The sequence below is a fragment of the Misgurnus anguillicaudatus genome, chromosome 4 (genome assembly GCF_027580225.2).
Source record: "Misgurnus anguillicaudatus chromosome 4, ASM2758022v2, whole genome shotgun sequence".
Taxonomy (NCBI): domain Eukaryota; kingdom Metazoa; phylum Chordata; class Actinopteri; order Cypriniformes; family Cobitidae; genus Misgurnus; species Misgurnus anguillicaudatus.
Genome location: NC_073340.2, coordinates 29,333,235 through 29,354,488, shown reverse-complemented (window position 1 = coordinate 29,354,488; position 21,254 = coordinate 29,333,235). Strand labels below are relative to the sequence as shown.

Genomic DNA, 21,254 nt, shown 5'->3' with positions numbered 1-21,254 from the left:
TCTGAACTAAATGGCAGTGCTGTGGTTGGATAGTGCAGATTAAGGGATGGTATTATTATAATAAGAGCTCCTTATGACATCATAAGGCGAGCCAAATTTCATCAACCTATTTTTCATGTGCTTGTAAAGAATGGTTTACCAAAACTAAGTTACTGGGTTGATCTTTTTCACATTTTCTAGGTTGATAGAAGCGCTGGGGACCCAATCATAGCACTTAAACGTGGAAAAAGTCAGATATTCATGCAATGGCCTCTTTAAATGTCAAATCATAACAAAAAGAGACAACACAGATTCATTTTTATGTATTTCTACCAAAATAGCATTGCACAGATACAGATATTACAGAGTTTTAAAATATTCAAATCTCATATTAGTTAATTCAAACAATAAACACATTGTCTTTATAAACACATGTAAGCTCCACAAAAACATTCATCTAATAAAGTGTTGAGGTTTCTTATACAAACCATTCTGTATGTTTAAACCCAGCAGCTGTAGAGATATAAAAAAATATAATAATAATAACAAAAAAAATTATTCTAATAAAACTGTAAATTGTGTTGGTATCAGACTCACCAATACGGCTAACAATCTCCTGACACTCAACACTTGTAGCAGCCTGAAGGACCACACAACAGAAACCTTTTGGCTTTTCTGTTTGTGATGTATCTCTGAAATAGCCAATACAATCAACTTACGAAAAGAAGACAAAGATCACAAAGTCTGTGGCATGGAAGAAAACATCACTGATAAGAAAACAGAATGTAAAGACCTTGCGCCAGTCATTATTCAAATTCCCAGAATAAAATACAGAAATTTTTGAGAAATACTTTAGATTTAATGACAGAAAACATGGCATGTAACAACAAACAAACAAACCATTACTTGGGTGATTCTCACAAAACCATTGAAACACCACGGCACTAATGATTTTAGCTTTAAAATGTGAAATATAGTAACATTAAAAAGCATCAGAATTAACACAATACTGTGTTCTACCTTGCACAATGTGTGATTTCAACATAAGAATTTATAATTGTAAATTTTATCTCATTTTCTGCTGAAATTCTCATTACCGCAATGTGTCCGGCTGTGATTGAACATGCGTTATGTTGTAATTTAATCAAATTAACACAAAAATATTAAGAAAAAAATAAATGGATGTTTTGCTAGACTACTTTAGATGACCGAAAAAATATTGACTGAATATTCATGTATAATAATAATGAAGAAAAATTAGGAAAATGATGTGTCCATGCCTGATGTTCTCATCCTCCGCAACACTTTTTGAGAACAGTTTAAGCACACATACAGAATTTTAATAAAGTTTGATTTTGAGTGACCAAGCACATGGACCAGTTACTTCAAGATGGCTACCAGGTAAGATCATTTTTTTACAGTTAATTTGAAATATTGTCTTGTCAGAATGCTTACACGACATTTTGATTATCATTACCGCAACAGATGCTTATTAAAAGTTAATTTATTTAATAGAAGCATAATACTTTGATTTTAAATGCATGTGCAGAATCTCCAAATTATGTTCTTTCAGGTTTGTCATGTCATTTTGAAAATATGTCAGTGTTGATGTTTTCTGACTGTTGCGGTAATGAGATTTTTTAGGACAAATTTTTTAAATTACGTTACAAAAAGTGTTAAATGATAAGTAAAAGTTTTTAAATTAATGTCCCCATTTACTCCAGACTTTGTTTTTCAATGTCTGGTGGGAAAAAAAGTAAATTTAAGCAATTTTTACATTTTCATGCTTGACAATTTTTAAACCAAGTTTTCGTGAGAATCACCCACTTATACTATATAGATAAGCATATAACAATTTCTAAACATACTCACAATGCACAGAAAGCAAAAATGGTTAAATCAGGTTGCCTTCCAAACCTCCCAACACATGATATTTTTGGGAAATGGTGCTGAAACAGCTTCTGTTTGAAAGGAGAGAAATTGGCTCAGTATCCATCACCTTTTTTACCACTTAGTCCCCTGTAGCTCAGCCGGTAAAGCATGGTGCTAACAAGGCCATGAATTTCTCCAAGAAGCACCATTTTACGCTAGTATTGAATAAAATCTGCCAAATGCACAAATGTAACATTGCATAACACAAACCTGCTGACTGGTCTTATCTGTGCAGGTAATTTGAGTCTCTTTTATATCCAGCAGTACTTCCTATAAAACACCAAAATAGCATGCATGAAATATCATGGCAGATCTAAAGACCATCTCCCTTTCTCAGTTGCATACGCACCTTTTTAGCCTGTTTGGACCCCAGGACTATGGCAATGGCCTGCTGCAAAACCTCCTTACCTCCGGACTTAAAAGCAAACATGTGTAACATTAAAAAGATTATATGAACACATAATCACATTATTTTTGGATTACTGGCTAGTTTTACATGCACCATTAAAGTTTTAAGTAACAATCAAAAATAGCTTTAGCTTGATTTTCACAAGCAGGGTCACAATTGTAACAAATAGTTACATAAAAATCTTAATCTATTTGCTGGTAACAATGAAACTATTGGTGTACTTGTCACTCTAATACAAAAAAAAACCACACACATGCATAAAGCCATGCAAGAGTGCCATAAAGATGTTGTTTGCACTACTGTACCATTCCTATGTTTGCTTTTCCTAAGAACTGCACAGCATACAGGATCCTGTTAATGAAACCAGATTAAACAGTTACAACCTGGGGCTGTTTATGGTATTAAAGACTAATACATCTGCAAACACATAAGCTATCAAAAATTTTTCGGTGGGATTTACCTGCCATCTTTTACACACTGGGTCTGCCCTCTCTTCTGACCCACGGTTCTCTGAGATGTTGATTTTGGGCCAAATTGAATCAATGGGTTTTCCTCTTTAAGTTGTCTTAAGTGTTTCATCAGAGGCTGATAGATGGACCCATCGTCCCCTCTGCATCGTATCAACCGGATTGAAAGAGGCTGACCCTTCACCCTAGAAAAAACCACACCTGCCTTTCCAAGAAAAGTGGGTTGCAAATAAGTCAGATATTGATCTTTATGGTACATTTTGTATTTCATGTGACACGACGAAAGCAACACCTTACAGAAAATTAAAGTATATGTGACTCAGTCTGTGAAAGCCCAGCTGAAGTAATTTTTTTTGTAATTTACTTTTGTCTTCATAAAAATTATGCTACATAATGTAAAGAACATTTTGTTAAAATATAACATTGACATATTTAAAGGTGCTATAGAATGTAAAACGGTTATTAATGTGAGCCTCAAACACGATTGTTTCCAAAATACTGCTGAAAAACAGGCCAATTTCAACATACTGTAACCCCAACTGTGATCTAACAGTCGAGTTGTACACCTTAAATTAAGTACAATGTTACAATGCTAAAAACAAAGTTGTGACTGCTGAATTAGCGCTATATGCTAGTTATTGCAGGGTTCCCACACCTTAGTTAACTTAAAATTTAAGGATCTTTTAAGGACTTTCCAGGTCCAATACCTTCAAATTCAAGGACTAAATGTGGGGACACATTTCAAGTAAAAGCAAGGTTACATCGTGTTACTTTTTAAGATACATTGTTTCGAGGGAACTTGCGTTGCGTCACTACGGTGACACTTTGGGGACGCCTCCAAAAGTGCGTCTGAATGTGTATATCAAATTCAACCAATGGTGAGGCTTAACGACAAAGACAGGGTGACGCGGGAGCCAGGAAGTTTATCGCTATCTGAAATATTGCCAAAGACGTATTTTTTTTTTTTTTTGAAAGCAGAGGGTCTGTTCTTTCATTTGGTATATTGTATGTTTATATATTTTAAGAAGAACATTTTCTGCAAGGCATTAAACTTTTGTGAAAATCATGAAAAATGCTGGCACTGGCTGGCAACTTTTTTTTTTAAAACGCTGGCGGCTGGAGAAAGAGAGACAGAAAAAATTGACAGCTCAATTAAGTTTCAATTGCAACAAACCACCATCATTGTGATCAGTGTTTGCATTTCATCAGCTCATTTGCATTTTAAAGGACACACCCAAAAACAGCACACTTTTGCTCAAACCTACAAAGTGGCAATTTTAACATGCTATAATTAAAGGGACACAAGGCAGCATTTTTATGTTAATAAATCATCTTCGTAAGTCGGTATATGGTTAAATGACTCATTACATGACGAATGAAGACTCTCTCGCCCGCCCCTACCGTCTGTAGGAAGAATACCCCACTTGCAAGTTCGCTGTATCCGACCCGGTGTCCTTCAGTCTCGATAAGTCTCAGATATAGAAAGCATTTACTCCCAGACACTAGGGGGAGCTAGTAGAGAAATAATACTCAGACTTGCCTTGTGTGCCTTTAATTATCTATGGAGTATTTTGAGCTAAAACTTCACATACACACTCTGGGGACACCAAAATCTTATTTTACATCTATAAAAAAAATCTCATATATGACTCCATTAACATATTATTTCAATGCATTTTTTGGCACCTTTAACATTGACTGAGTAAGGTCATGTTATAGATTGAAATCAATGTAAAATCAATGGTTGGAATTATACTTTGTTGCTCCTAATCTCATAATTAAATTATGAGACTCTAAGAGATGGTTTTCACAGGCAGGGTCACATATGAGTAAGCAAACAAAATATAAAGAAGGATCAACAATGAAGATAACACACATATTGGTCTATTGAAGAAGCAATTTAATATTGATTTACGCTAGTATGTACGGTTATGAAGGGTCTATAGTTAATAATCCTGCTGACCTGTCCATTGCTGGCATTCCTCAGAGATATTCCATTGACTTCATCGATGATGTCACCAGGCTCTGCAAACATGTCCGCCTGCGCCTGACTGCCCTTCAGTAGGTCGAGCACAAAAACACGTCCATCGAGGTACCTTCAAGAGAGAAAGATTGTAACTATAATATGCCATATAATAACTTGCTATGATATTCTGAAATATTAATATTATTGTACGTGCCAAAAAAATAAAAAGGGGCATAAATTATGATAATCACTACCTAGCATGCAATAGCTGTCATTTCACCATCTATAGACCTGATATAATTTGGCTATGAGACAAAATAAATAAACTTGAATTTTGTTTTTTGCCAAAATAACTTGTGAGATGTATGATATACCATCATGTAAGCAAACTCAACAGTGATTTTGGGTGACTGGGCATTTTCCAAGTATTTTTTAATCCTCACTTAAAACTGATTTTTTTAGGCTAGCATATAAGTGATTTCTTTCACTTTGTTTCACATCTTTTCTACATGTTCTTAAATTTGATCCAATGTATGTGTATTTTATAATGTATTTTTTATGTTTCTGTAAAGCACTTTGAGATGCAACTTTAAAGACATACTATGCTGTTATTTTACCTTAATATAACAGCTTCAAAGTTATTTCGGTGGTAAACAAAGTCATTGTAGGGCGAATCCTCCTCCTGTCGAAGCTCGGGGAGGACGGCGCTAGCAAAACCAGCAATGCAAGCTTGAGAGAACCGCCCCTGACAAATCTCGCGAGAATCACGGCTTGCTTTACGGCAACGACGTCACACACGTTAGGCTTGTTCGACTTAGTGCTGCGCTGCAAGAACCGACCGCCGGATGACATCAAAGTACCGCGAGAATGATCCGAGACGGCACTTTGACGTCATCCGGCTGTCGGTTCTTGCAGCGCCGCATGAAGTCGATCTAGCGTATAACAACAACTGCACGCGCGAATTTGAGACGTGAGGCTAAACGATTTAAAAGTTAAGAAAGCACGTTCGGAAGAGAGTAGGAAAAGGAAAAGAGAATCTGACCACGTTAGGAACCGGACAAGAGTCCCACTCGGTCAGGTTTTTACTCGTTGGCGTGATCTAAAAGACAGCACTGGATGCAACGGGAATGCTGATCTGGGAATCTTGTTGATGGACTAGTAAGTAAATCTCTTATTTGTAAACTTGTTTGTGGTCTATGTTGTATGCTGTTGCGCTTGCTTGTAGTATGTCATGCGATTATCATGACAACAGTTGTAAATATCTCACATAATTATCAGGACATAAATAAGCCTAGAGGTTGTAAATAGTGAAACATGCACAATTTGCAAACTATTATGATAAATAGCAATAATCATGTATAGTGACATTATAACGAACAATGTTATGAAATAATGCAACGTACACAATTAACTTTGTCATGGCATTTTGTAATGTTTACTTTTGATTTAGCTGCAATTATGTAAAAACGTTTTAAGCCAGCAAACGCGGTAGGCTACTTTATTATTATATGCACTCTACACTTGGAATAAACTTCTATCCTATTAACATCATCTCTAGTTTAGTAGACTATGCAGTAGCCTAATATTTGTATGAAATTGTGAAACATTACCTTGTCAATATCCTCGGAGGTGTACTAGAGTGGGAAATTATGACAGTTGCAAGTATTCTCCAGAGACTCTAGGGGTCGCTGTTTGACAAAAACGCCGAAAATGCATAGAGCGGCTTTAAAGGCGCTATATAAAATAAAGTTTATAATATAATTATAATTACAAGGTGTGGTTTTTTTGGGTGGGGGGCTACAGTTAGATGTCTATTAACAAAATTAAATTTCGCTGTTTTTGCTCATCAGCATCCTGGTTTCCTTAAAATTTTGAATGTCATTTTATGTTGATTTTAAGATGTAAAAACAATACCCAGCAAGCACTAGCTGTCATTTCACCATCTAGGGGTCTCCAACTTGCACCAGGTAGCCCGCACAGAGTATGTGAGGTGCCAGCCAAAGCACATTTTATTAATAATCTTGTAATAGAGTATACGCGGCATCAATACATGATATCTGTAACTCAAAACTACTGATCCATAAGTTCAATTTTGTTGATATAATTGGTTACATGTTTGTGACGTTGAAAACCAACATAGTTTTAAACAGGGACTGTCTCCAATTTCATGGAGAAAAAACTCAGCAATGGTGTTGAATGATGAATTTGCACATGGCTTGTCTTATATATTAAAAACACCTTATAGACACATAAAAAAACAATAAAAAACAGATTTTCCCCTCATTGGGGAATAAAAACATGACAATATGATAACCTGAGCACCATTCCCAACTCCTGACATGGAACAGCTTCGTAGATTTGACACACCTAAAACACAAGCAAGATTTGTGGAACAAGCAGTTTAACATTTTCCCTTTGTACACACACAGGTCAAATTAGGTGTGCCAAAACATTTCGGTCATACCGGAAGCTGCCAGCATTCATCCAGGAAGCTGCAGTTCTGAAATTTAGGTTAGAAAGAGGAAGTGTCCTTTAATAACTAAGAAAAATCACTTGAGTACAGATGCATGCCAATGTAGACATACTCATCTCAAACTATAAAAGCAAATACATAGCATATGAAAAGTTTAAACAGTATTGGTTCATACCTCAATATTGAGCTTAAGCTCTATTTCTGACAACACCATTGACAGTGAGACAAAGGGTTCTGTCCAGAGAGATTTGAGAAACTAATAAAGTTAATGTATCACAGCAAGTTCATTTAGATGATTTGGAATGTAGAAACTCACCAAGAAACTCCTCATTTCTCAGGATAGCAATGTTAGGACTGTACCACTGTAAAGAAAAAAACTTTCATTAACTTTTAGTAATATTAAAAACATTTTATTTTTATCACTTTCTAAATGTTTGCCAAAAATGTCCCTGTTTACAAATGCGCAAAGCTATGTTTACTGTCAAACTATTTAAAGTTGTGGGTTTTTAGCAGCATCTAGTGTTAAAGCAACACTAAAGAGTTTTTGCTCTTTGCTCCCTCTACAGGTTGGAGGTGGAATTGTTCATTACCACTGTCGTAAATAATTTAGCCTACTGCAGCAAAGCTGGCTCTGATTGGATTGTAGGTCTGCTGTAAAGCAAGTTTTTGTAGTTTTCACTCGAAGTACAGGACCGCGACCCGACGGTTGGAAACTTAGTGCGGTTTTGGCCGATAGAGGGCTGCAAAGCGAATGTGAAAGTGCCGTTCACCCTGTTTTGAGTGGATGAATGACTGAAACTTTTTTGGAAATGTTATTTTAAGGTAAAAGAAACCCTCTTTAGTGCTGCTTTAAGATTGCAAATTGCAACCAGGCTCAATTTTGAAACGCATAGAGAAGCTACGGTAGCTGCAACAGCACTAACATGTTGTCGTCTGAGACAACATAGACCCCACACTCCGGACTTGTGGACCTCCTCAGAGTCCACACTTTGATGACATCATGTAGTGCAGACCTTAGGGATCCTTGAAATGAGTCCAAGAGGGCGCACCGGAGTCGTATTTTGAGACAGACTTGAGCATCAATGCCGGAAATAGGAAGAGAAGTTGCCCGTCAGTGTGAGCTCCTCCCTTTCATCGTCTGATTGCTCTTTCGCAAGAACTTCTGGGTTGGTAATTTGCACAAAGCCTGCTGCAGTGCGGGCTTCGCCGAAGATCGGGTGCAAAGGGGGCGCTGATGAGCACACTTCGGAGCGTAAAAATGACAGATGGGACACCCTACGGACTCGTAGAGTAAACGAGCACGCGCAATTTAAGGCCACGAGACCGAAAGTCCACATGAAGTGCTCTGTAGAACAGTTTGTCTGTTTAAGGCAGGGGTGCCCAAGCTCGGTCCTGGAGGGCTGGTGTCCTGCAGAGTTTAGCTTCAACCCTAATCAAATACACCTGAAGCAGCTAATTAAGGTCTTATTAAGGCCCTAGGTGTTTCTCAATGTCAAGAAAGGATCCTCGGAAGCCAGAATTTCGAGGATGCTACGTCATCGACATCCGTCAGAGGACTGTTCCAATGTCCAGGTTCCTCAGAATTTCAACCAAGGACTAAGTCCTTCATTCGAAAAATATCCCATGTACAGGAAAGGATGCATATGTATATCCTTCGCGCTCTCACATCACCCACAATCCTATGCGTGCAGCGCCAAAAGCACATCTTTTTATTGACGTAATGATGCAATGACGTGCACTTGCTAGCCTGTTCCATTTACGTGTTCTCCAAATTCTAAAGAGGACCCTCGCCTAGCCTCTGAAGGAAGTGACTTGGAAGGACCAGTCCTGCCAAGGAAGTATCCTTGACATTGAGAAACACCTCTTGTCCCAAATGGCAAACTTTGATGACATCATGTAGTGTAGCGCACCGGAGTCGTATTTTGACTCGAGCGTCACGCCAATAGGAAGAGAAGTTGCCCATCAGTGTAAAATCCTCCCATCCGTCGTCTAATTGCTCTTTCGGAAGGACTTCTGGGTTGGTAAAGTATGTGAAGCCTGCAGCAGTGCAGGCTTTTCCGAAGACTGCATCAAGGGTGCAAGGGCGGCGCTGATAAGCACACTTCGGAGCGTACACTCTAAAAAATCCGGGGTTATTTTTTCTACCCAAATGCTGGGTTGAGCCATTTGGGTAATTTTTTTGGGTTATTTTTGCAGTCTTGGGTAGTTTTTTGGGTAGTTTTATGTAACCCCACCACTGGGTTATTTTCTGGGTAATTTTCACTGAGAGTGGAATCAATACACCCCCTCCCCCTCCCGGACTCAACAACCCAGCTCATTGGGTCAAATCATCTCGGCGCAGATTCAGGTGCAGCACACGGGCTGACTGAATTTGAGGTGGATGCAACGCAGACTGATATTTGGAGAAATAAGGTTCGTATCAACATATTTATTCATATAACATATATTTTTAAACCTATTTATACACGTATCATAATACCGAGGGCTATATAAAGACGTAAGTGCCATTACATTCAGTTTTACATGGCATTAAATACGCCGCCAGCTTCGTTCGTTTAGGTTGGCTTGTTTGATATGCCCGTTGGATAGTAAATACGTTTTCTACTGTTTTTGTTTAATGTTTTAAACGTCCCCTTTGGACAAGGCCTTAAGTTTTTTTCTTAACTAACGTTATATGACGACATTTACGTTACTTCAAAGCCCAGTTAACTGTTAACTTAAAACGAGATTAATGTAAGTTAAAGTAAATGCATTCTTTGCTTTTTCAGATTATTAAAATGAGGTTTTTGACAATTACAGCCCGTAACAAATCTCTGGTAATTAATTTCTGAAAACCATTTTTTGTACACGAACAGTTAAAGCAGCCTATCCCCCGCTGTACAGCAGTGCTGCTGGGTCAAAATAACCCCAATCATGGATCATCCGTCGCGGGGATTTTGGATCGTCAGAAGGAGAAATACAGCAGGACTTTACAAGCAGACATTCTTCAGCGGTTCTTTTCTGGTGAAATAAAGGTCTGTATTTGTCTTCGTATCATTTAATCGATACCTAATGGCAAAAGTGTTGTCCTACAACGAGGGCATTTCATTACGTTTAGTCAACAACATCAGTCGAGTGCTTGAAGTAACTTTTTGTGAGCAGATGCGCGTTTTTTACCACAGAACGGGGTAACGTTGGACAATATATTTAATATGGTAATAATGGCGATTAACATTGGACTATAATTATACTTTATTAGACCGTTTCATCGGACGCACGCGTGTCGCGTCTGGTCTTTACTTTCCGGTTTAATGGTCTGACTAGTGCCTCAAATGAATTCTGGAACAAATTACCTCGTCAAAAATAACAAATGTTTTGGTTTGCTAAAGGCAGGGGGGAGACGGCGATAGCCGATTTGTAAGTTAGTTAACATTGTATACATTATAATACACATTTTACTTAGCAACGTTAGCTCAGTGTAGTTTTTATACGCTTTAGCTATGAAATAAGAACTGAGGTAATTTACTTGTTGTTTATTTTGCTTGGTATCAGAAATTAACTACTCTAAAAAGACTTTGTTGTTATTTATTCATAGCCGAGTTTACCGGAAGTTGTTTATAAATGACAAGATTCAACTAACTTTAATATGTCCATTAAAAGCCTAAGTTAATCACACTCTGTGACATTCAAATCTGCATCCGTGCTTATCCAGGGAAAGCAGTTTACGTGTATGAAACAAACATTCAGATATATGTTATTCCAGAAGTACTGGAAAAAATCTTTATAGTTCAGATATAAACACTGCTGTCTACGAAAACGATCAAAAGAGATTAAATCGTCTTTTCGACAGTGACAATGCTTCAAATATAGTTTCTCTTTAGTATAACATTAATGCCAGCAGGTGGTGACAATTGAATTAAAGGTGGGGTGCATGATCTCTGAAAGCCAATGTTGAAATCACCTGAACAAATGAATGAGTATGAATGGTTTATTACAGGGGTGGCGAACGTCGGTCCTGGATAGCCGCAGTCCTGCAGAGTTTAACTCCAGCTCTAATCAAACACACCTGAACAGGTAATCAAGGTCTAAAGAGTTACTAGAAAACCTTCAGACAGGTGAGGTTTAATCAGGGTTGGAGCTAAAAACTGCAGGGCTGTGGCTCTCCAGGACCGACGTTCGCCACCCCTGGTCTATTATCTATATTGATAGAAAAAAATGCGTCACTTACAGCTAAAAGTTTTTGCTTTTTCTGTTTTAGGTGGTCTGAGTTTCCTCGGCTAACTACCCCAGGCATGGTATGTTAATATACTGTCTTCATCATATTGTTTTATATTGTTACATCATATAGTAAGAGTTTTATTTAGTCTTTTTTTAGAAGTTGTTTTTTTGTTATTTTTGCATTTAGATTGCACAAGACTTTTACACATTACACCAGGATGCAGCTCCAAAACTCTTCGAGAAATGGCTCCCTTGATATACCGATAGGATCTTGCAAAGCTTTCATGTTCAGTTGAGGAGATGACACAAGGTAAAGTTTCTCCACTATTTTGATATTATGGGCCAGATTTACTAATAGCAATTTAATAAAGACACCCACTGATAAATTAATGAAGAACATTTTTGGCAATAATTGCTGTTGGGAGATTTAGCACTTTCTCCACTCATCTTCATTTATTTGAAATGCCAGACAGTTAACCGACATTATCTGAAGATATTGCTTTTCAATTTCTGCTGCTACAGATGCAAACGGATATCTTGCATTAAAGCTGCTCCCTATTTTGCTTCCACCTCCACCCTTCAAAACTGCCAGAAAAACTCCGGCCCAGCATTGATGATGGCAAAAAAGCTTTCATCGACATTCAGCCTGTAAGTACAAATCAAGAAATTTACTTTAATACGTTATTTACCAGTTATTTAAATAAACTACCATTCAAAAGTTTGGGACATTATGTTAGTGGCTGTCTTATGGCGCTTTTCCATTGCATAGTACCCCACGGTTTAGTTTAGTTTGGGTCGGGTCAGCTCACCTCACTTTGGCGTTGTTAGCTTTTCCATCGAGTTTAGTATCACTTTGTAGTGGGAGGGATTTTAGGCGTGTCGTTATATTTACGCTGCCCAGTGTGCCCACAGCTGTGACATCATACAAGTGAGAGGAGAGCGTTGTTGTACATTCCCATACATTTATTTATTTCTCAGTCCGCCACAAAATTAAAATTGGCCACCACAAATAGATGTTTGCACATCGCGTTTATCACTAACTCTGTATCACATGTTTCAAACACCCGCGGCGTGAGCCGACGGCGCTCCGCTGAGCCTCACTGAAGTTGCATTTAAGCATATAATGCTGACGTGCTCGTCGCGAATGTTCCGCCACAAACTGCAAGTCTGGAAAAAACTGTTATGGTGTCCCTGATTCTCAACATGTGGATGTTTTTCGTCGCTACAAGGGTGTTTGGGAACTTATAGCAGAGCCCAGATGACAATGTTTGCTCGAGACAGCGCAAGCTAGCCTAGCACAGGTAAAGCTAGCGATGACGCTGTTGGTGACGTTTCTTTCAGACCAATCAGTGATCTACAGTGTTTTCGCGTCACGTTTGGTATCAGCTCGGGTCGCTTGGAACCCCAACCGAGGTGGTACGAAAAAAAGTATCGGGTACCACGTACTGCACCTAATGGAAAAGCTCCCAAAAGTAAGCTGACCCGACCCAAACTAAACCAAACCGTGGGGTACTATGCAATGGAAAAGCGCCATTAAAGTGGGCAAGATCAAGGTGTAATAACCCCCAAACCCATCACCCATACCCACACCCTGACAACCCCCAAGTTTCACCTTAACTCATTTGCATTGTGTGTCCTTTAGGTTGGAACAAATATGATGGAGTAACTCCAGCAGGCTGAAGCATCAGGACTTTACCCTTATTTCCTGTCACTTGAAAATGGACACATGAGTCCCAGGCATTCGTCATCCTTGGAGGAGAAACTTTGGACAAGGCACTTTGATTGGGGTAGTAGAAGCACTACATTCTTGCAAGTAAATGATTAGAGGTTTTTTGAATAGACTGGGTTTCAGGTACAGGAGTTATCTTTTTTTTTTTTACAGACTTAAAGGTGCTCTAAGCGAATCTGTGTGATGTTACTTTTTGTTGATGTTTGAACTGTTTTCAAACAAACGGAGCGTAGCTAACTCCTTCCCTCCCTTCCATGCTTTCATGAACGCGTCCAACCCTCAACCCCAAATCCTTCTTGTCGTTAATTGGCTGAAACACTTTGTTATCCTTTCTGGTAGTAGGTTTGGCCACTTTGTTTTTATTGCAGTTTGTGGAGCCTAGGCTGTCTACAGAGATCACGTTTTTTACAGTTTGATCAGCGGACAGGCAGCAAGCAGATAGTGAGGAGATGTTTGCTGTATGTAACAAAAAATGTTTTATGGTCTAAAATGCGTAAATTCGCTTAGAGCACCTTTAAGGAAGAGAATTACTTGATGAATATTAATGACATGTTTATGAAATGTAACACTGGCAAAATGCTGTATTTCATAGTTTTTTTTGTGTGTGTTCATAATGTAGACTAAAACAATACTGCTTTGTTACAAACAGTTGTTCTTAAAGGTATTTTATGAATTTCATGAATTTTTTAAAAATGTTAAAACATATAGGGGCGGTTTCACGGACAAGGATAAGACTAGTCCTAGAATAAAGTAAATGTAAGAGCTGTCCAAACTGAAAACTACTTACACAGACATATCTTAAAATTCACCAGTGCCCTTTGTTTTCCCTCAAAATGCCCACAAGTAATGTTTTTATTAAGACATGTTTGTTCAAACTTGTTATATTTCCTAATTAATAACTAAGGACTAGCCAATCCCTGTCCGGGAAACCACTCCTTACACTTTTGCAATTAGAGGCAAGTGAAGAAATTGTTTAAAATTGTTTAAAAATGGAATTTTATTATTTATTGTATTTATAGTTTTGTATGATCTCCTGAATTTTTGATTGAGCTATTGTGTACAAAGTGTACGTTACACACATTGTATTTGTTACATTACACAAAGTGTAATATGCTAAAAAATATTAATGAAAAATAAAGTTAATACAATGTTGACCTGTTTGTTTATCTTGTGGTTTTTAATTTTAAATGATAATCTTAAAAGGAATAAAAATAACCCTATATACATTTTAACCCATTTATGAAGTCAAATTAACCCATCATTTTATTAAAAAATAACCCAAGTTTTGGGTAGAAAAAACAACCCATTGGCTGGGTTAAAATTATTAACCCAACTTCTTGGGTTAATTTAACCCCATATGGGTTCTGTCCTATATTTACCCAGCAGTTAGGTTAAAAACAACCCAATTTGGGTTGTTTTTAACCCATTGTTTTTTAGAGTGTAAAAATGACAGATGGGACACCCTACGGACTCGTAGACTAAGTGAGCATGCGCAATTTAAGGCCACAAGATTGAAAGTCCACATGAAGTGCGCCATTTGGGAAAGGGCCTAAGCATACTAGAAATTTCCAGGCAGATGTGCTGAGGCAAGTTGGAGCTAAACTCTGCAGGACACCGGCCCTCCAGGGGCGAGATTGGGCACCCATGGTTTAGGGCTACTGTAGAAACATGGCAGCGACTTCCATGTAAGGAGACCCGCGGTGTATGTAGATAAAAACTGCTTATATAAGATAATAAAAACAATACAGTTCATTATGTAAGGTCTTTATACACCACTGATAATATAGTTATGAATATAATATTGCATTTCTGTCAATAAATCCTTGTAAAAGTCACACAATGAACCTAGAATGAACATAGAAAACAACAAAAGTATTAAAAAGGCCTTCCTAGAAAATTATTTTTAGAAAACCTTTGTAATACATGTGTAACATGCATAAGTTGCGATTAAGTACAATTGAATCTGCTCAAGCCTCAAACAAGGTCTAAGTTGAGTCGCGAGTCATTTGTGAGTCTGAATCTCTACCTCGAGTTGCCATCTGTGGTGTTGTTCACTAACCTCAATTACTTTATTTGTGTGAAGTAGATGTTTTACTACACTTCCCAGTGTTCTCCTCATGAGCATCAACCGTATGAAGAAGCGTCCTCTGCCTTGAGATGTAATAATCTTGGTGCAGGCTGCGGTCTGTTGCACTGACAAAGAGACTGAACTCAACCTTCATGGGCAGACAGATAAGTTATGATCAGGTCAAACTTTGTTTAAAAACATAGTGGACATGTACTCATTAAAGGGGACATATCATGAAAATCTGACTCTTTAATGTTTAAGTGCTATAATTGGCTTCTCAGTGCTTCTTTCAACTTAAAAATGTGAAAAAGATCAACCCAGTAACTAAGTTTTGGTAAACCATTCTCTGCAAGCATGTGAAAAATAGGTAATTGAAATTTGCCTCCCCTTGTGATGTCAGAAGGGGATAATACCGCCCCTTAATCTGCACTATCCAACCACAGCACTGACATTTAGTGCAGAGATCAACTCATTTGCATTATAAAGGACACACCCAAAAACGGCACATTTTTGCTCACACCTATGAAGAGGCCATTTTAACATGTTATAATAAATATGTTATTTTGAGCTAAACCTTCACATACGTACTCTGGGGACACCAACGATTTATTTATCTTAAAAAAGTCTTGTGAAATGTCTCCTTTAAACCAAAAAAGTCTAAGTCTATATAAAATTACATAAAGATTAAACTCACCGGCCACATGTGTCGTGCTGTACAATCTGCTCAAAACACTGCCAGTAATCTCTATGTGCCAAGCTCAGAACAGGCTCTGAAACATAAACAGGCAGCAATGTTTACATACACTTTTATTTGCAGGAATAGAAAACCTACCTATTATTTATGTTGACTATTTGTGACCCTGCTGTGAAATCTCAAAGTAATTTTTTTATTTCTGTTTTGATAAAATCGTGCTAATGTAAATAACATACTGTACTGTGATAATATAACCTTGATATTTCTAATATCGACTGAGGAAGGTCATGTCAAAGATTGAAATCAATTAGTAAAATCAGATAATTAGATTATCAGACTTTAGCACGGATTTCACAGACAGGGTAAATTTTTATTTTGAATAATGCCTTTACTATTAGAAAAACGCCTGTAAAGGAAGTCACAGATTTTTACACGAAATGTATATGTAGGCACAAATTAAATAGCTTTAAATTTCAAACATTTGTGACCCTGTCTATTTTCCACATAATATGCTGACTGTAATAAACATCATCTTATATTGTTTTCTCACACTGTAATTGTGTATTTGTGTATTTGAAGGTGTGTGTGTGTCCGGTGTTGATGATTTGAAGGCTTTTGTACATGATGTGTGTGGAGCTCACGCTGTAGTCCTTTTCGCAGTATAAGCTCCAAAAGTTCACAGCAGGACACCAGGTGTGGGCTGGAGTCAGTCACGGTACCCTCAGACTTCAAATTCAAAATGCACACTAGGGACAAACACACTTTTCTGTCACTGTCCATGAAGGCACCATAGACATGCCTGCTGAAATACAAATTCTAATGCACTTAAACAATATTAAACCATCAGCTGTTTAATTACAATTACAAAATTCACGTATGCTTTGTATAATATTCCAGTAGGATTTAATGCCCTCTGGTTCCCATTCGCCAGATAGGCTACCATCCCACCATTACAACCCAGCAAAATTGTACAGCATCATTTCCATTAAAGGCAATACAATTCCCAATATAACCATTAAACCTGTAAGAATTTCTGTGATGGTTTCTATTGCTTTAATTCGGCAGAGATAAAATGCGTTTTTGCGTTTTGTTGTTTATGCATTTTAAATTAGATAACATCAGTCATCTTCTAGCTGTTGCGCGTTCAGCGTTTTCAGGATGTCACGTGAAGAAAAGCGCGTCATGTAAATAAGAGTGACACACGTGAAATTCATCTTATTTTAAAAAAATGACCCATTTTAACGCGACCTGCTGTCTTTAAACGCAAAACTGACGGGGAAAACGAGACGCGACGCAAACGCCACAAGCGTCCGCCTGATGATTTATTGAATAGTTTTACAACGGGAATTATATTGGTTTTACAGCCCAAAAACACAACACCATGAACACTTTCAGTAGTTTTTATTGGTAAACAGCTTGTATGTTCGTACTGGTATTTGAAACCATTAGAAATTATATTGTTTTGATCAGCAGAGAGAAAGCGTGCTGTGCCAATGCCCCGCGTTTCTGCGCATCCTCAGTTTCCAACAGCTTATCGGTAGACTAACCACACAAAAGCCAGGCTAAAACAGCATTTTCCTGTGCGTGTTTTCATCGATATAAAGCTTACCTTTAAGTGTTTCGATGAGAGGATCTTTAGCTGGCATTGTGATGCAACACGTTTCGACCACCTGCGCGCACAAGCGCATCTACCGCGTTCTTCTAGCAAATATGCATTGCTTTAGCGAAATGACAACCCGTCATTAGTGGTTTGTTTTCTTAAGGTTGGTTAAGTGAAACACATTTTTTAAAATAGCTGCATCTCTACCGCCCCTTTCATAATATTGACGGTGATGGCGCAGCATGATTACTCACAAAGTGTAATAATGTAAAACAATACAATACTAATACTGTAGAAAAACCCAGCTAAGAAGACCAGCTGGTGGAAGTAGCTAAAAGTGGTCCTCCTAGCCTAGCAAAGCAAGCTGATGCGTCAGCTGGTCTTCCTAAGTCCAGTTAAACCAGCTTAAAAAGTGAAGAAAACACAGCTACACCTGCAAAACCAGCTAAGCTGGATTTTTCAGTAGGGAATGGATGCATATTAATTGCATAAATAAAGTATTATGCTCAGTACCCTGGTGAAAAAAGTAAGTCGTTGCCAAATATTACCATCAACTGTTTACCATTCAAACCATTACAAAATTCCGTTTTGATGTGTGTTTTGGGTCTTATTCCAGTAGGATTTAAAGGTGTTGTGTTGGTTTCCAGTCTGCTAGATACATCTCACCAACACAATGTCAGTAAAGAAGACCAATAGAGGCCATTATAGTTTCTATTAAAACCAATACCAACTCCCATTATAACCATTAAATCCATTAGAATTTCTCTAATGTGTTTGATAATTTTTTAGCAGGGCAGTCTTATATGGTCTTATTGGTTCTAACATGATCCATCTTAAACATATTAGTCTTCATCAGACTGAACTTGAACATAATAAAGAGACCATTTAAAATACTGCAGATACACTTAAAGGGATAGTTCACCCAAAAATGAAAATTCTGTCATCATTTACTCACCCTCGTGTTGTTTCAAACCTGTATAAATTTCTTTGTTTGGATGAACACAAATGAAGATATTTTGAGAAATGTTTGTAACTGTTCGTGGACCACATTTACTTCCATAGATTTTTTCCTACTATGGAAGTGAATGGGGTCCACGTATGGTTTGGTTAAACAATTTTCAAAATATCATCTTTGTGTTTGTCAGAAAAAATAAATGTATGCGAGAGCGAGTAAATGGTGACAGAATTTTCATTTTTGGGTGAACTTTCCCTTTAATGGTTTGGGGTCTTTGAGTTTTTTTGACAAGTTTATGAAATGGAGATTCTGTAAATGCATCAGTATGTATGTATACACAAAAAGACTGCATATCCACCTGAAGAGGGATTTAAAATTCATCAGCCTATATTGCCAGTCACTGAAAGTATTAAGTGCTTTTTGAATTACTATTTCAAAATAGAATTAACATTTACTTAGTAAGTTTAAAGCCTATCTTACGTCTGGTTGCCATGGTAACACTTATATATTGCTGGCAGTGGCACAGAAGCATCATACAGTATGTACTGTAGTACGAGCACTGTTATTTTGTTACCATTTAATGTGTCAATTTTTAATAGTAAGTAGTTAATATTCATATGCAACTAATTTTCAATCACTTGTAATACAACACTAAACAAATCTTTCTTTTCTAGTCTTTAATTCTGTCCAGTAAAACATTGTCAATTACTTAAGTGGGATGTTTACCCTTTGTTTAACTAGGCTACTTAAAAATTACTTTGTCTTGTTGTTGAGAAAATCGAAGATCTTAATTCTACCTACTTCACAGAGAGCACAAGTTTGCTGTGAGGTAACATCTCTGTTTGATACTCAGAGCATGCTTTAACATTGAAGTTCCTCCATTAGCACTGATTGGAATCATGAGGTAAAGGTTCATCCCTACCTGTTTTGCCCCAGTGTGATGTCAAAATGATGAAGCTCATAAAGCATGCTGCAGGATCTGCTTAACAGATTTTTACGAACATTTGCCCCTAGGGAGATGGTAAGATGGAGGCGGCAATGTGCCAAAGTACATCTGCACCAGAAGGTGTGAGGTGGGCAGCAGTGACATTGTTAGAGAAGGAGAGAGACAGAGAGAGATAGCAGTCAGTTATATCAACATCAGTAGACAGATCTGTATTGCTTAATTGGGGAACTTTGCCTTGACCGTACACAAGGCTATCATGCGGTATGTTCAGAAGAAAGCTATTAAAATGTGTGAGGGAAAAGAACAAAGGCAACACAGTTCCTGATATCGTAATAAGCTGCATTGCATACTCACAGTTTCTTTGTAGACAACTGCAGCACAAGTACAGAGCAGGTTACAGACTTAAATAAATAGCTTCAATTAAAGAAACACGTCACATGCAAAACTTTTGTATAGTATTTATAGGGAAGAGGGGGTCTAACGCTTTTTATCTTTGACTTTATCATTCAAAAAATATTTATGTTAGATTAAGCATTTTTTTAAACAAAAAAAAAACACATCTCTAAATGAACACCTAGGGGTGGTTACCCAGACAGGGATTAGACTAGTCCTAGACTAAAATAAACGTAAGAGCTGTCCAAACTGAAAACAACTATATTAAAATACATCAGCGCCCTTTGTTTTGCCTCAAAATGCACACAAGTAGTATTTTTAGTAAGGCATGTTTGTTAAAACTATATATTTTCTATTAAAACTAAGGCCTAGTCCTGGTTTAAGCTAATCCCTGTCCGGGAAACCATAAAGTTTGTTTGTGGGACCTATATTGTACAATTACACCAAAAGTGACAGGAGTGCAAATTCTGTCTATACAGTATACTAAAGGTGGATATTGTTTATTTATCTGCCTGTTTTAGGTAACAAGACAGAGATTAAAATAATATAAGGTTGGATTTAGTGACTAAAAAAAACATAAGATAAAGAAATTTATATTTATGCCTCCAAATGCATCAAAACTTTTCACAAATTAATCTTCTGACAGTAAGAGAAAAAGACCAAAAGCACAGATTACTCAGCCCTGTATAAATACACTCACCTAAAGGATTATCAGGAACACCTGTTCAATTTCTCATTAATGCAATGGTGTAATGGTGTGGGGATGTTTTCTTGGCACACTTTAGGCCCTTTAGTGCCAATTGGGCATTGTTTAAATGCCACAGCCTACCGGAGCATTGTTTCTGACCCTTTATGACCACCATGCACCCATCCTCTGATGGCTACCTCCAGCAGGATAATGCACCGTGTCACAAAGCTCGAATCATTTCAAATTAGTCTGAACATGACAATGAGTTCACTGTACTAAAATGGCCCCCACAGTCACCAGATCTCGACCCAATAGCATCTTTGGGATGTGGTGGAACGGGAGCTTCGTGCCCTGGATGTGCCTCCCACAAATCTCCATCAACTGCAAGATGGTATCCTATCAATATGGGCCAACATTTCTATAGAATGCTTTCAGCACCTTGTTGAATCAATGCCACGTAGAATTAAAGCAGTTCTGAAGGCGAAAGGGGGTCAAACACAGTATTTGTATGGTGTTCCTATCAATCCTTTAGGTGAGTGTATGTAAAGTAGCCATGTTACAATTAACCCTGCGTTAGTTTGTGCCCCGCTCAACCCTAGTATACAGGCTACTGCACTGTAAAAAATTATATCAAATCGACATATATTTTTATAGAACTTAAATTAAATTAAACAATTTTAACTTGTTTTTATAAGTTATGTCAACTTATTATCATACCACACTTATCAAAACTCAAAATAGTAGGTTAAATTGACTTG

The 21,254-nt window shown here is 37.5% G+C and overlaps 1 protein-coding gene and 1 long non-coding RNA gene across 6 annotated transcripts; one reads left to right on the top strand and one right to left on the bottom strand.

Moving 5' to 3' along the window:
- Positions 1-287: 287 nt before the first annotated feature.
- Positions 288-19,536, bottom strand: LOC129421461 (uncharacterized). Of its 4 annotated transcripts, none has more exons than XM_055177046.2 (16): positions 19,392-19,536; positions 16,556-16,660; positions 15,915-15,990; positions 15,212-15,368; positions 7,543-7,588; positions 7,402-7,460; positions 7,218-7,253; positions 7,068-7,120; positions 4,751-4,883; positions 2,781-2,992; positions 2,626-2,671; positions 2,261-2,326; positions 2,122-2,181; positions 1,852-1,940; positions 577-671; positions 288-492 (listed from the first exon to the last, which is right to left on the bottom strand). In XM_055177046.2, exons 1-16 carry the CDS (start codon positions 19,429-19,431, stop codon positions 458-460), a joined length of 1,308 nt encoding a protein of 435 aa, XP_055033021.2. In that variant the 5' UTR covers positions 19,432-19,536; the 3' UTR covers positions 288-457. The 4 variants fall into 4 exon arrangements, with proteins under 4 accessions (XP_055033021.2, XP_055032995.2, XP_055033022.2 ...); XM_055177020.2 differs by lacking the exon at positions 19,392-19,536 and adding an exon at positions 17,524-17,849 and having other exon boundaries at positions 1,852-1,937; XM_055177047.2 differs by lacking the exon at positions 19,392-19,536 and adding an exon at positions 17,524-17,848 and having other exon boundaries at positions 16,556-16,716.
- Positions 9,367-14,306, top strand: LOC129429391 (uncharacterized). 2 transcript variants are annotated; one of them, XR_012369300.1, is made up of 6 exons: positions 9,367-10,240; positions 11,203-11,279; positions 11,464-11,500; positions 11,611-11,733; positions 11,946-12,071; positions 13,066-14,306. It is a non-coding gene; the product is annotated as an uncharacterized lncRNA (long non-coding RNA). The 2 variants fall into 2 exon arrangements; XR_012369301.1 differs by lacking the exon at positions 11,203-11,279.
- Positions 19,537-21,254: the final 1,718 nt, after the last annotated feature.

Excerpts from the sequence above, each read along its gene's own strand:
- LOC129421461 (XM_055177019.2), bottom strand. The coding sequence starts at position 17,602 with ATGCGCTTGTGCGCGCAGGTGGTCGAAACGTGTTGCATCACAATGCCA. Across the intron at positions 7,589-15,211 it reads ACACAAATAAAGTAATTGAG|TGGTACAGTCCTAACATTGC; the intron begins GTTAGTGAACAA and ends TTTTCTTTACAG. Across the intron at positions 493-576 it reads GGAGATTGTTAGCCGTATTG|CTGCTGGGTTTAAACATACA; the intron begins GTGAGTCTGATA and ends ATATCTCTACAG.